Source organism: Podarcis bocagei (assembly GCF_964188305.1).
Source record: "Podarcis bocagei genome assembly, chromosome: Z".
NCBI lineage: Eukaryota > Metazoa > Chordata > Lepidosauria > Squamata > Lacertidae > Podarcis > Podarcis bocagei.
Window position 1 is genome coordinate 30225493 of NC_138140.1, and position 16079 is coordinate 30241571.

General features: G+C 42.4%; 1 protein-coding gene across 1 annotated transcript; it reads left to right on the forward strand.

Annotated features, from left to right (window-relative positions):
• Nucleotides 1-1601: 1601 nt before the first annotated feature.
• On the forward strand, nt 1602-15766 carry LOC308579279 (putative P2Y purinoceptor 10). The gene is made up of 2 exons (XM_081180200.1): nt 1602-1723; nt 13387-15766. Exons 1-2 carry the CDS (start codon nt 1719-1721, stop codon nt 14426-14428), a joined length of 1047 nt encoding a protein of 348 aa, XP_081036326.1. The 5' UTR covers nt 1602-1718; the 3' UTR covers nt 14429-15766.
• The last annotated feature ends 313 nt before the right edge of the window (nt 15767-16079 follow it).

The following is a 16079-nucleotide window of genomic DNA, read 5'->3' on the forward strand; positions in this document are numbered from 1 at the left end:
CCCCAAACTGTCTGCCTTTTACACAATGGGCCCCACGTGATTGGCTAATTCTGGGATTCTCCTGTAGGCCAATCAGGTTGTGGATTCACTTCCACCTGGAGCTGGATTGGGTGGCTCCTGCGGACCAATCAGACTGCTGCATTCTGGATCCTATTGTTCTAGGACCAATCAGACTGCTGCATTCTGAATCCTATTGTTCTAGGACCAATCAGACTGCTGCATTTTGGATCCTATTCAACTCAGTACATAACACTTCCCCTTCCATTCTTCCTCCCATGAAGGATTCTTTCTTCCTCAACACAGTCATACAACGTTTTGTGGGCACTAAGCTTAGACCTCTTTGGACTATTTTGGATTCCACTTCCTTCTACCCACTAAGGTTTTACTTCCCAATATATATTTTTGGTACTTGTGCACATCTCTGTGATACGTCATATCTGCTCATGCCTTCCTCTTGCGTGTTGCTATTTTGACTACAGCAGTGGCAGTTAAATAATTTAATCGGAATTAGGATATACATTAATTCCTACTGAAATTATTTGCCCACACTAATAGTAGCACATTGAACATGGCTTGGAAACAAATGGCCTGGCAACAAGCAAGCAAGTGCAGATCTCTGAGCATAGGTAACATGCTTACACTGATAGGATCTTATTCCTGCCAACAACCTTGCTGCATCATTCTGCACTAATTACAGTTTCTGGATCAAGCCCCACACTGAGTATATTACAGTAATCCAGCCTAGATATCATCAATAGCATGGTGTGTGCATGCACAAATGAGACTGTGCAATAGAAGAGAATACAAGGCATGGAAATGAGGGGTGATCTGTGTGTAAGGGGAAAGTAGCTGAGAAAAGTAAGGAGGGGATGGAGGATGAAAATGTGTGAAGGTGAAAATGTGGTTTCAACAGGGATTGCAAAAAGAGGAGGGGGGAGTAAGAGCCTTGTGAATGGTGTCAAAGATGTAAGCTGGTGCATGAAAGGGCCTGGGCAATAGGAGGGCTGGGGGCTTCATAATTGTGCTGGTGGTGAAAAGGCAGCTTAATAGTTGTGATGCAATGGGGGGGGAGGAAGAAGGTGCAGTAGGTAACCATGGGGGCTGCACACAAGGAGAGGAGAGGCAAGGACATGGCAGTGAAGGTGAAAACGGGTTCAGAGTGGGGCTGCAGAACAGAAGAGAGAAGTGGCTTCGGAAATGGGGTTGGGAAAGTGGAAAGCAAGCTTAGTAGCTGCATGGGGTGGGAAGGGAAACTCTGGGGGTTAATGGGAGGGGAATGGCAGGTGGTGAATGGAGCAACCAAGGGTGCAATGGGTTGTTTGGAAAAAAATAAGCTGATGCATAAATGTGAAGAACTGGATTTAAGATTGGGAAACTGAGAGAAACCAAGATTGATAAATTCATCCATCCCTAATCATTGGTCGCAAAGAATAAATGTGGGTGGGTGGGTCTGTGGCTGTGAGAATCTGTCCCAGTCTTTGTTTGGTTACAGAAAACCAGCATAGCAACACTATGATTCAGACTGATGTTCTTGCATGTAAATAAGACTTCCGTGGTAGAAGTAGCACAGCCTTTTACTTCCTGTTGCATTAACCTGAACTTATCTACTGTCTTCCTTTCTCCGTTTTAATCACACATGAAAGCAACAAGGTGCAACACTGCTGCCAGAACGCTGAGTTTCCCAGAGGGCTTACTTTTGCTAATACTGGGACGTTCCAATGAGGTAAGGCTTTGGAATCATGCTGTAGGAAAGTTCTCACCACACCACCCGCTGTGAGTTTCAGGAGAACTGCTTCTGCCCGGCAAAAGATTGCTAAAATGATCTTTTTGAAGCCAGACTCCAGAAGATAAGATCCAAACCAATGATTTCAAATTACAGGGTGGGAAAATCTTTCGATTTTGGTTTCTCTAAGTTTCTCATTTTTCTGATCTGAAGTTCAATTGTCCACACTGAAGTATGTGATTTTTTTTTAAAAAAAAACCCAAACAGTCCTCATGAAAATTCATTTTATTGCAAATTTCTAAAATTCACATTTTTCTTGTATGCAATTTACCCAATGTGCACATTTTGGCAGAGCATGATGTAATGCATTTTTGGTATGTTATTTTCACTAATGTATGCACTTCTGTGCACAATTTACCCTGGCATATAAATTTTATATTCACAGCTTGTCTGGAGAATGGCATTACAAAATTTGAATTTTGAAGGGTGGATATGTTTTGGTTCTCAGATTGTTTCAGAAAGTGCAAATTAGTAGATTCATCTTTAAATGTAACAGAAAAAAATTTCTCTCCAGTCTCTAGTTTTCACTAAACATTTCTCATCGGCAGGGTTAAAATTTCTTCAGAAGGTGATTAATGTTCACAGAAGGATTTTCAGCAGAGACTAGATATGTACCTGTCGGGGATGCTGTAGCTGTGGGTTTCCTTTACCCTGGGGCAGGGGTAGATTATCTTATATTTGAGGTGACTTCCAACTCTATTGTTCTATCGCCCTTTGGGCAACTAGTCTGTATGCCTGCAAAACAGTAGACAGCATGAAATGACTAATATAATTTTTTCCCCTGAAAACACTTAAAGCTGTTGATTAGGGATGGAAAGATCTCCCAATTTTGGTTCTATGCATATATAATGTTTCCAATCTGAAATTCAGTTCTCCACATTTTGCATTTTTTTTTAAAAAAAAAACCCTCATGAAACTTCACCAGCATTTTAGGGTAAATGTCTTCTAATAAAAACATTTTCCTTTGCAGTTTTGACTAATGTCCACATTTTTGCAAGCAATTTCCCCTAATGCAATGAATTTTGTATGCTAGTCTTACTAATATACTAATATGTTTATGCACATTTCCCCATAAAATATGCATTTTTTGTAAGCATTGATTGCTTGGCAAATTGCATCACAAAATGTGAGTAATTGCAAATTTTGATGGATAGCTGTGCTTCAGTTCACGTATTGTTTTGGAAAGCGCAAAGCTGATAGATTTGGCTTCAAATATGTACTGAACTGAATTTCTCCCCCATTCCTACTGTTAATTGATTAGCTGGATAAGCTTGAATTGAATGCAACTTTAACATAGGTGACAGACTGAGAAATGACCATGCTGGTGACAGTATAAGGTTCTCTTAGGTCTTAACAAATCAAAGATGTCACTCTGTGTTTGGAAAACCCTCCTATGACAATGTAACAGAGCAAAAGAGAATCCAGACTTGTCCCTCCATCCAGTTTAAACTTCAGATCACGGATTGGGAACCTGTGGCCCTCCAGATGTTGTTGGACTCCTTCAGACCCAGCCTGCAGGGCCCAATGGTCAGAGAGGGTTAGGTGATGTGGCAACACCTAGAGCAGGCACCCCCAAACTTGGCCCTCCAGATGTTTTGAGACTACAACTCCCATCATCCCTAGCTAATAGGACCAGTGGTCAGGGATGGTGGGAATTCAGACAGGATTGATGGAAGTCAAAAATTTGAATAAGATATAAAAGTATGTTTAATTACTGTTGAAAATGGTATGTTAAAAAAACTAATAAAAATTACGGTATATACACACACAAAAAAGAATTGTCATTCCAAAACATCTGGAGGGCCACGTTTGGGCATGCCTGACCTAGAGGGAGCACAGGCTACCCATTTCTGCTTTAGATGATGAATCTGCAAGATCTGCATTGTTTTGCCCCAGAAAACTTCTTTTTTTAACAATGGGAAATAATTGTTGATGCCTATCTGGTCAGTTACCATGTGTGCTATCTGGCTGGCTGAACATAGATCCCTTGGACTCCCAAACTGAGACTGGCCTATTTATTTATTTTTATCCCACCACCCTCAGTTGAAAATTTAAACAGTTATTCTTGTTTCTGGTGGTTACATTCATACACTTTTGCTGGCCTGCCTTAAAGAATATGGGGAAGGGTTGTGGCTCAATCGTAAAGCATCTGTCCTGCATGCAGAAGGCACTAGGTTCAATCCCTAGCAACTGCAAGTAGGGCTGGGAAAGGACAGAGTCTGAAACTCCAGGGAGCAATCTCTCTCTCTCTCTCTCTCTCTCTCTCTCTCTCTCTCTCTCTCTGTGTGTGTGTGTGTGTGTGTATGTGTGTGTGTGTTGAGTTGAATCAGGAAAATAGAATGGAAAAGTCAGTTTTCATCACCTAGAGTAGCTTCACATTCGTAATCCAAATTGCCTCTCTCCACTCTCCCACACGGCTCTTTTTAGTCCTAAAAAGAATGTTAGATCCAGCCATAGATCTCCCACATCCTTTTCATGGATTTCCCACAGCTGATTGAGTATGGTTGGCTTACAACAGGGGGCTTTCCTTGCACTGGAGATATGCCAATTTACAATGCTAAGAATCTTTCAGAAACAGCTCAGAACAGCAACGTTCATGCTGTGATATTCATGGCTAGGTTGAAGGTTTTTGTGGGTGGGAAATATTAGCAAATGATTCTGTTTTGTCTTCACTTTTATCAGCTATCTCACATTTTGCAGCTGGTATTGATCAAATAACGGTCAAATCTACCATCTACGGGTAGCTGCTGAGAGGGCTTTAAGGTTAGATTTTTAGGTTGGCAATGCACTCTTATGCATGTTTACTCAGATTTGAGTCCCACAATTTTCAGTGAGGCTTATTCCCAGATATGTGCATAGGAATCCTATTGCCCACAGAAGAACATCCTGCTGACTTCAGTGGGACTTACTCCTAGGTAAGGGTGTATAGGATTGCTGGCTAAATGTTGTTTTTGGCATCCATCTATCTCAAGAGACAATGGAGTGTGCATCTGGGGGTGAACTCAAACCACTACATTAGCAGCACGAAAGTGACCTCTTTGGGGTGCAAGCCCTGGTCATGTGTATGGGGGTTTTGGACTGACCAGACAACAAAAAAACCCCTCTCAGCCTTGATTTTGTGGTCCACAGAAAAGCAGAGCAATACATTTGGCACCAGCTTGGCTGCAGGAGTTGGTGGAAGAAGACAAGCAAGTCCCCATCCCACTGCCTTGGGGACTCCACTCCAGATGTGTAGGGTTTACTCCTTAGCCTTTACTTCTCCTAAAGATATCCTGCCAGGCAGCAGAGATTTAGGACCAGAGTTTTCTTCTCCTGGTTAGGCTACCTTCCTAGGCTGATGAGCCCCATTTCCCCCTCACTTCCTGCCACCACATGTTCAGAAACCTCCTTCTTGACCATTGGACCCACTATTGGTCTTGTCTGCTCAGTCTGCCAGAGTCTGTCTTCACGTGCAGGGAAGTCCCCAATTTACCAAGAGTTTGAGATGCACCAGCTACTCTCACCTGATTTAGCCAGCCCGTAGAAGCCATTCCCAGGGTGCGGCTGCTGTTGCATGCTGACAGCTTCTAGGAGCCACAGGTGAGAGCAGAGTGCAGGGTGGGGACCAAAGGTGGACAAACTATCCCAGGAGGAACATGATGTGTTGCCCACCAGAGATGTTACACCTCCTCTAACACCCTATACACCCCATAGCTAAATGTACTTCTTGTGCAAAGAAGGAAATCAAGCAGAAAGGGGTAACAGGGCCATGCTTTTGCCCTTGCCCCAAGGTGCATGGCACCACATCTGTGCCCTTGCTATTTGCATTGTAGCATATTTGATCAGGCTTCCAGGATTTGGGGAAGCTTTAATGCTAGAGACAGGAACTTTTTTCAGCCCTAAGGCCACATTCCCTGTGGGGAACTTTCTGGGGGCAACATGCCAGTAGTGGGCCCCTGCAGGGGCAACAGTGAGTGGGGCCAGAAACAAAAGTGGGTGGGATAACAAGGGTGACCCTTTGTAGTGACACACAGAGCCATCTCTCCATCCTCCATCCAGAGGCATTATCCTAGTTCAAGGAAACATTTCAGCTGCTAAGAAAAACTTTGAAACGGATGTGGGTAGGGCTGGCATGAGATGTAACTTGGGAAGGGTGTGGGGGGAAGCATGTGGGTCTAGAAAGAGCCTCGAGAGCTGGACAAAGAGGCCTGGAGGGCTGCGTTTGGCCCCAGGTCTGAGGTTCATTTTTTCAAAAGGTAAATGTGCTTAGGCTTATCCTGCATCAGACAGAAATGCTAATGTGAAGGTGGCAGGGACCAGACTGGAGTGGAGCCACACTCAATTTCCTCCCCTGCATAAGCCTTGTGACAAAAAACTTGAAGTGTAACAAAAAGCTGAAGTTCACAGAAGAGATAGAGAGAAAGCAGAAAAAGGCACAGGCACAGAAACAAGTGTGAAATTATCTTAAAAGGCCACACTAACTCAGTGGTGCTATCAGAGCAGGATATGATGGTGTGGGGCAGATGTCCAGAACCCCGCTCTACTGAACGAGCAAGAGGGTCCCCAAATTCCACAGGGCTGGCTTACCTCATTTTGACGTAAGTGAAGCAATACACACAACCATCTCAAGAGAAGTGCCGCCTGGAAAAGTCCATCCTCTAAAATGACTTGGCTGCATCACTGAATGGGTGCAATGTTCTTAATGGAGTGGGCATGTTGCAGTACTACTTGTCAGTTTTATTTTATTTTATGGAACTTCTTAGAAAGGATGGTGAAGAAATTTGATTTTGTTTACATTTAAAGGCAAGCTTACCTAATTCACACATTCCGAAACAATATGTAAACTGAAACACAGGGGTCCTTCAAAATTCATTCTTCTCCAAATATTGCAATGCAGTTCTCCAAACGCACAGCATGTCCAAAAATATATGCATGGTGGTGGGGAGAGAGTGTGCATAAAAAATAGTGAAAAGGGCATACAGAAATGCATTGTATTAGGATAAATTGTTTGTTTGTTTGTTTATCAGCCACTCTTTATCCTAAGATCCCAGTGTGGGTTGCAGCATTAAAATGCAGTATTAAAACAGTTTAAAACAACTTACAATTACAAAAACAAGGTTTGGTCCTGAAAATATACACCTTATGCCAAAAGTCAGGGTAAAGAGGTGCTTGTCTATCTGGCAAAAGTGCCTATAAAAATGTTTGTTTGTTTGTTTGTTTTTATTAGATTTTATTGATACCATTCACATACCATTCACATTAATACACCATACAGAAAAAGAAAATAAATTTCCATCTCCGCCAAAGCAAAAAGAAGAGAATTAATACATCAACTAATAACCTTCAAAACATAAAAGTGGTCTTTTTCACTGCCATTGCATAACTAGTTTTGTTCAAATTTAATATCCTTTGATCCATTCATAGGTTAAACCACAGAGCCTAGGATTTGCCGATCAGAAAGTAGGCAGTTCGAATCCCTGCGACGGAGTGAACTCCCGTTGCTCGGTCCCTGCTCCTGCCAAGCTAGCAGTTCAAAAGCATGCAGTGCAAGTAGATAAATAGGTACCGCTCCTGCGGGAAGGTAAAAGGCGTTTCTGCGTGCTGCTCTGGTTCTCCAGAAGCAGCTTAGTCATGCTGGCCACATGACCTGGAAGCTGTATGCCGGCTTCCTCAGCCAATAAAGCGAGATGAGCACCGCAACCCCAGAGTCGTCTGCTACTGGACCTAATGGTCAGGGGTCCCTTTACCTTTACCTTTAATACTGCTACTGAAATTATTCGAACGGTGTGAATGACCTTAGACTACAATTATTATTTTTCAAATATATTTTTAAAACTTCCCATTTTGAGATAAATACCTGTTTTGGTTTATTTTTTCTGACATGCTTTCTAATTCTGCGTATTCAACCAATTTTTGAATTTATTCTTATCTTGATGGGACTTTTCACTTCTCCAGTTTGCTGCATTGAGAACTCTTGCTGTTACCGTAGCATATAAGAAGATCTCTTCACCCTTTTTAGGAATATCCAAATCTGTGATTCCCAAAAGGAAAGCTTCTGGTTTCCTATTTAGAGATTTCTTTAACATTTTTCCAATTCTGTGTGGATGTCCTCCCAAAACACATTGATTTCTTTACACTGCCACCACATATGGAATAGAGTACCTCGCTTTTCTTTACACCTCCAGCAGCTATTTGGGACATTTTTGAACACCTTGGACAATTTCTAGGGGGTTAAATACCACCGATGCTGCATTTTAAGAAAATTCTCTCTCAGAGAGTAACAGGATGTAAAATTCCAGTTTGTTTTCCAGAGGTTTTCCCACTGCTTCATTGTTACTAAGTACCCAAAATACTGTGACCACTTAATCATAGCCGCTGTAACCTCCTCCTCCTTGACTTCCCAGTCAAGGAGGAGATGGTATACTTTAGAAAGTGTTTTAATTCTGGAGTCCACCAAATCCAATTCAAATCTAGAGGTCTCAGTGGAAAAACCCTTTTGTTTGTCAATTTTGAATGTCTCAAATAATTGGTGATATTGAAACCAGTCAAAAAGGCACTCTCTTATTTCCCCAAAGCTTTTTAATTTCAATTGGTTATTATCCTCCTTTAGGAGTACTTTATATGTTGGCCAGGGTCCCCGGGTATTTTTTCTCTTGACCGCCTTTGGCGCAATCCACCAGGGAACCATGGGTTCAAGCAGGTTTTTATACTTCTCCCAAACCGTCATTAAAGATTTCCTAATAACATGGTTTGAAAAATTCCTATGAACTTTTGCTTTCCCTTACGCTAAGTATGCGTGCATCCCCATCGATTATCATAACCCTCCAAATCTAAGAGGTCTGGGTCCTGCAGTTTGTTGATCAATTTTCACATTGAGAATAGTTTCTGGTTATGTCCAGACCAAAAAATGTTTATATTAGGATAAATTTGCACCAGATAAAATGCTGGTGAATTTTCATGAGGAAGTTTTGGGTGTTTTTCTTTGCAAGCTGATGCGGAAATGTGGAGAATTGAACTTAACCAGAAACTGTTCTCAATGTGAAAATGACTGAGGGCACCTCTCCATGCTTTTTGGCATAGATTTATTGTCCAATGCATCTCATATCCATCCCTTATTATTCCCTCTCCCCTCCCTCGGCTGGCTCCACCACAGTCCAAATTTCAATTATAAAAGTTGGTGAAAGTAGGGAGTTGCCTTCTTGGCTTATAAAACTTCTTAAAGGGTGTGGTTTTGGGAAGGAGAGTGGAGGGAGAAGTTGCAGTCCATGCCAAACCTTGGGAAAGAGTGAGTAACAACCTAAATGAACGACTACATTATGCGCAGCTGCTTAAAGCAGCCTTCACTAGGTACGGAGAAGAGATTTGATTCAGCTCGCATTTCAAGGTGAATCATCTGAATCTGCACTCTTTGAAACATTATCAGAACTAAAACACAGACATCCTTCAAAATTCACACTTCTCCTACGTTTGCAATGCAATTCTCCAACCAAACAATATTTACAAAAATGTGTTTTAGGTGACAGTGTGCATAAAATATATTCATGAAAGTAACAAACAAAACTGCATTATATAACTTTCAAAAAGTTTACATTAGTCAAAACAGCATGCACAAATATGGATATTAGGAGAAATATGCACAAAAGTTTTGATGATTATTTTTAAATTCCAAATGGCTGCATAAATGGGAAGAGTAGGATTTAAGATTGGAAGCTGAGGCTGATGGGAGTCCACCATCAGAAGGACCCGTTCCCTAAAAACTACACATGAGATCTCCAGGAAGAGTAAGGAGCTTTGCCTTCTAAAATCTGAATTACATTATTTCTCCACTTCCAGCCAGGCGGAATATGAACAATTAAACCAGATTAATAGCTATGGGTTATGTTAGAAATACACTTTTGAGGATTATTTCATTAACGCTTGAGCCATTGCTGTCTCAGCTGGCCCCACATTCTAGCCAACAGTAGCACAAGCCCATCCATATTTACTCTGAATGAGAGAAGGAAGGATCTGCCAAACTAGGCAGAGGGCCTTCTGGGTGGTGGCGCCCGCCCTGTGGAATGCCCTCAAATCAGATTTCAAGGAAATAAACTACCTGACTTTTAGAAGACATCTGAAGGCAGCCCTGTTTAGGGAAGTTTTTAATGTTTGAAGTTTTATCGTGTTTTTAATATTCTATTGGGAGCTGCCCAGAGTGGCTGGGGAAACCCAGCCAGATGGGCGGGTTATTATTATTTTTGTTCTTTCAGTTTCTTGTTTTCTTAAATGCCGTTCTCCATATTTCTGTATCAGTTTGTGAATTTTCATTTAAAATCTCATGAAAATTCAGCAGTGATTTTTTCCCTAATAAATTCATATTTGTCTGCAGCTTTGACTAATGAACATATTTTTGCAAGCAGTGTTCCCTTACACAATACGTTTTTGTATATTATGTTCACTGATACATGCAATTGGATGCACACTTTCTCTTGATATAAGCATTTAAAAAACAATAACTTTTGTTGGTTAGATAACTGCATTGCAAAGTGTGTATAATTTTCAAAGGATGGTTGTGTTTCAGTTCTCATGTTGTTTCATAACATGATAATTTGATAAATTCATATTTAATATGCAAACTGAATAGAAATTCTTTACTGTGCCTCCGTTGAAGTAAAGTCCCCAGATTTCAATGAAATTACTTCCAAGTAAGCATGCATAAGATCTGCAGTTTTTATTTTCAATAAACTGGGGTCAATAGAAAGGAAGTGAATTTAAAAAAAAGAAATACCCACACACAAGAACAAAATAACAACACCTCCACACAAACTGACTTACATTTTGCTAGGCCAACCTTTTCTGGCCCACTGGCATTTTTGCCACCTGGAGGAAATATTGTGGGTACCATGCAGACACCACAACAGTATGCACACTGCAACCACATGTGCACAAAAATCTCTCTCTCTCTCTCTCTCTCTCTCTCTCACACACACACACACACACACACACACACACCTCACCAGAAATTAGGTTTCATAAATGTGCTTTAGCTACTACTAGAGAGTAAATTCAACTGAGCTAAAAAGTATTATTTCTAAGAACACTTTGACAGGACTGTGCCGTCATTGTTGGAATCCGGTTAAAGCCTAATTCTTGTGGAAAACCCAAAGCGGAAAGACAGGCAGGAGACCCTATTCTTCAAGGCACATGGTCCAGCTATGACTTATTTCTGCCGCTGTACAGAAAAAGCTACTAGTTACAAGTGCTGTGTTTACTGTTTTAAGACCTACGCCCACTTACTGGAGAAAGGAAGCCACAGACTGAGGAAGCTCTTAAAAAACAACCTGTACAAACAAAGTTGGTCCACGGTGCAGAGAGTCTGTTTGACAATTTACAGGAAGGCTGCCTAATAAATCCAATAACCATGGAACAGCTTATGGTTTTCTTAGCAGAGAGAGGCGCAGAGAAAAACAGATGCTGTGGCCACTTGTTAATGTTCCTAAACCTATACATTTTCTCCACTCTGTGGGCACTCAGTTTAAACATGCATACTTATCTGAAGGCATGTGATAAGGCAGGAGCAGCCACCCTGTGCTCCTCCAGATATTGTTGGACTTCAACTCCCATCAGCTTAGACAAGCATGACGAATGGTCAGAAATGATGGAATTTGCGGTACCCAACAACACCTGTGCTAAAGTCATCACTGACATGCCCATCCTTCTGACATTTAACATGGAAGGAAGGGGTATGGATCATAGAAAAAGGAATGCATAGGTAGGAAGTGGGAAATCCTCCTCTGCCCCTCAACACATCCTACTATAGGGCGCTGCTCCAAGCACTCCTCTCCCTTCTCAACCTTAGTAATTGAATGAGGACTGGGGGGAAAGTACCTAAATTCTAGGTCCTAGTACAATGAACTGTGTGGAGGTAAGTTGTTAGTGGGCATGGGGATCAATGTACTTCTTCCATCTGCTCCTTTTCAGTTAAAGCAACAGTAGGGAACCTGCAGCCTTAATTAGCCCCTCTAGGGCTCCTTGTTTGGCCTGCCTGGTCATTTTTGAAAAGCCACACCAAACTTCCCTATACCTGACATCATATATGGAATCAGATATGAAACAAGTGAAGATGTGGTTGGGCTGCAGATGTTTTGCAATCAGCCAAACATCAGCACCTGCATAGTTCTATGCAACGCCCTACACACAGCACTTTGCAATTCCTAATAACGACCGGGTGGTTGTTGGTGGTTGCAAAAGCTCTGTGCAATGCTCTTTGCAAGTAGCAAGCAGTTGACCATTAAGGTTGTCATATGTGACTTGTTTCCGAGCCCTAATAAGCAGCTGTTTGCCTACGTGCAGGCAGCTGATGCTATTGTGACATCAGGTGATAGACAGGAGGGCAAACCTGCCCATCTGTTGAATTTGGCCTGTGCAGGCTAGTGAAGGTAAGGATCTGGCCCGCAGGATAGATACATCTGTGCTAAAGGAAGCCCCTCCTACCTCACTTCATTTCATATGTGAACAGGCTGAATGCCCGGAGAGAAACAAGGGTCAGCAGGGTCAGCCCAAGACATTAGGCTGCCTGATGTACACAATTCCATGTACTGAAGCTGACCAGACTGGCAAGTAAAATCTTCCTTCAGCACTGGCACTGAGACAGCACCCTCTACCACTCCTGAGGACATGAGGCTAACTTTGGGGGTGCAGTGCCTGCCACAAGGCACACACAGCTCCATCCCCACCCCTACACCTGCCACCTGCGCCTGCCGCCCGAGGCAGCTTCTTCACTCTGCCTAAATGGTAGAGCCAATCCTGTGTCAGCCACTGACACAACTACTTTGCCAGCAACCTACATATCCTATTGATCTTCTGGGCCAACCCTAATTATATTAGAAGCACTGATTTAATTCTCCAAGGATGGAGAAAACCCAGAGTCCTTTTGTAAACTGCATTAAGCTTTATTTTCTCCAGAGACATCTTCATGTAAAATTGAAGCTGGAAATCAGTTGTTGTTGCTGCGTTTTTTTACTGAATTTCTGAGTGACTTAATGAAAACATATGAGCACACAACTACGTGAGGATTTTCCTTTAAGTGATGAAAGAGGCTAAGAGGGAATGAGTTGAGCAATTGCAGGAGACAATAGCTGAGAATTGGTTATGTGCAAGAGTTATTTCTGTGGGTGGAAACAGACCAGGAAACAGTTGTTTTTGTTTACAGTGCAAATAAGATTTGCAGCAATACATAGAGGTGAGTAAAATTGCAGCAATATCTAGGGACGCCCCTCCCATTTTACCAGTATAGTCTCAGGTTACCCCCCGCCAAAAACAGAGTTTCATTGGTCCTTTCTGTGTGAATCTGCAGGGGAGGGGGCACATGCCAGTCATTTTGCTGCATAATTCTGCACTAACTGCAGCTTCTGAATCAAGTACAAGGGAATCCCCACATAAAGTTCATTGCAGTAATTCAATCTTGAATAAACCAACGTATGATCTACAGTGGTCAAACTTTCCCTGGTCAGTATGGCTAAGTATTAGTCCAATGCTTTTTAAAGCATTGTAAATCAACGCAAAGACAATACTGTGTCTTTTAGCAATAATGAAAACAGGAAACCTTACACTACTTGTTTTTGCTTCTGTTTTTTTTTAAAAAACAGGGTAAATATTTCCAAAGAAGTGCCCCTTTCATCTCACTTTGCCTCTAATGGGAGTGCAGCTGTGCTGCTGCTGCAGAGCATTAGTGCAACAGACAATTGCACAGAACCCAGAAAAGAGTTCCAGCATTCTCTTTATGCAGCGACGTACACCATCGTCTTCATCCCAGGCCTCCTGACCAACAGCATGGCCCTGTGGATTTTATGCCGCTTCATTAGCAAGCAAAACAAAAATATCATCTTCATGGTTAATTTGGCCACTGCTGACCTCATTCAAGTCCTTTCCTTGCCTCTGCGGATATATTATTACATCAACTACAAGTGGCCCTTTGGAACCTTCCTCTGCCAGCTCTGCTTCTATCTGAAGTATCTTAACATGTATGCCAGCATTTGCTTCCTTACGTGCATCAGCGTTCAAAGGTACCTCTTCCTTCTCCATCCATTCAGGGCCAAAGGGTGGAAACGGAGGTACGACGTGGCCATATGTGTTGCTGTGTGGATCTTTGTTGGAGCTGCTTGCTTGCCATTTCCATTGATGAGAAGTTCAAACAGCAATGATACTTGCTTTACCGACCTTGGCGTCAAGAAAATAGGCAGCCATGTCAGCTCAGTTCTGTTGATGCTAGTGGCTGAAATTGTTGGGTTTTTGATCCCTCTCATCACTATTGTCTACTGCACTTGGAAGACAAAAGCCTCCCTCCAAGAATGCCATATCCCTCTGCAAAACACTACCGAGAAGCAGAAGGCACTACGGATGGTTGCTACGTGTGCCATTGTCTTCTTCGTGTGTTTCACGCCATACCACATTGTGTTTTTCTTCTTTATGATGGTGAAAGAGGACGTTATCAGAGACTGCGGCGCACGCTGGTTTATCCTGCATCTGCACCCTTTCTGCTTAAGCCTTGCAAGTCTTAACTGTTGCTTAGATCCAATCCTCTATTTCTTCACAACATCAGAATTCAAGGGTCAGGTGTCAAGACACAGCAGCTTGGCCATCAGGAGTCGTCTGATGAGCAGAGAAAGTGCTTCTTCTGTTAAGGAATAAAATAAGTTGGACTTCTAATCATTCAAGGAGTCATAGTCAGAAGCTGTATACAGAGCCACATGACTCGTCCATCTCGCTTCGTATCATCTTGTTTAGTCAGGATTCCACGCATAGCATGGAGAGGACCGCCCTGGGCTCAAAATTCTCAGGAGTGCACAATTTCAACACCCGGTGTGGCCTCAATACAGGTGAGCGCTGCTGTCTCTGGGGTCCATTGAAAATGACTTCTCCATGTGAACCAGAAAGTGACCTCTCTATACAACAGAATGACTCTTCTTTTTTTATCTCTGTGGCTGCAATCTCCTGGGTGACGCGGATGTCCTTATGCAGTTGAATGTGCATGCATACTCCGTTCGTTTCCCTCCCCTCCCCATCCCACCCCCTCCATGTAGCCATGGGAACTGGAAACTCACTCCACGCCGTTGACACCAAGGGGAAAGTGAATGAGAAGAAGATCCTACAAAACTTGACAGCGTCATTTCTACAGGCATGTCCCCAGTATGTGAAAAGTGTGGGTGGGGCTATGATGGTGGGGGCACTCTGCCTTAATGTTAATTGTATAAGGGAAAACAGCCAAGTAGGGCTTTTGTCAACCAAAGAACACAAGAACTGTCTAAAGACAGAGCTGTCTTTGTAGTGACTCAGACTGCATGTTCATCCAGCCCAGTGTCTCAAGCAGGAATCTTTATTCTAACTCATACCTGGAGATGCCAGTGACTGAACATATGTTCTGCTACTCAGCTCTGATGCTTTCGCTGATAAAGCAAGATAGAAAACTAGCTCAGTATTATCAACACTGACTGGTAGCAGCTCTCCAAGATTACAGGCAGAGTTCTTTCTCATTCCTACCTGGAGAGCTCAGGGATTTATTATGGGGTTTTCTAGATGCAAAGCTGAGGCTCCACCACTAGGCTGCAGCCCATTGCCTGCTAACCCCCATACAGCAGCTTCTGCAGTTTTGTGTGGGAGACTAGCTCAGCTGATAGAGCACGAGACTCTTAATTTCAGGGTTGTGGGTTCAAGCCCCACATTGGGCAAAATATTCCTACATTGCAGGGGGTTGGACTAGATGACCCTTGTGGTCCCTTCCAACTCTACAATTCTATGATCTTATGATACTATGACATTTGGAGAATAAATAAGGTAGTCACCTAGTTAAAAAAAAGTATGCCGGCCAAGGATATGCCCCTTTCCTCAGAAGCAAATCCTACTGATTTCCATTGGGAATGTTCCCTGTGAAACATATGCATTTTATTTGTAGATTCGTTGATTATATCTGCATAATTGTGTACACAAACAGGTACATACATGAATAAAATAACAGTTTTAAGGAAAAAAGGCAAGAGCACTGTGTTCTCTTCACCACTGTTCAACAAAAACGTAAGCCTTATTTCGCCATCCTCTCAACACCCCAAAGATTGCTATGATGGGGAGGAAGGACATGGATTGCTAGTTCTGCCTCATTCCCTGCCCATGTCACATCCCTGTTATGTTTGTTTTTGTTTGTTTGTTTGTTTGTTTGTTTGTTTGTTGAATTTATATACTGCCCTATACCCGGAGGTCTCAGGGTTGTACACAGAAAAGATAAACATAAAAACTACAATAAAGTGGTACCTCAGGTTAAGAACTTAATTTGTTCTGGAGGTCCATT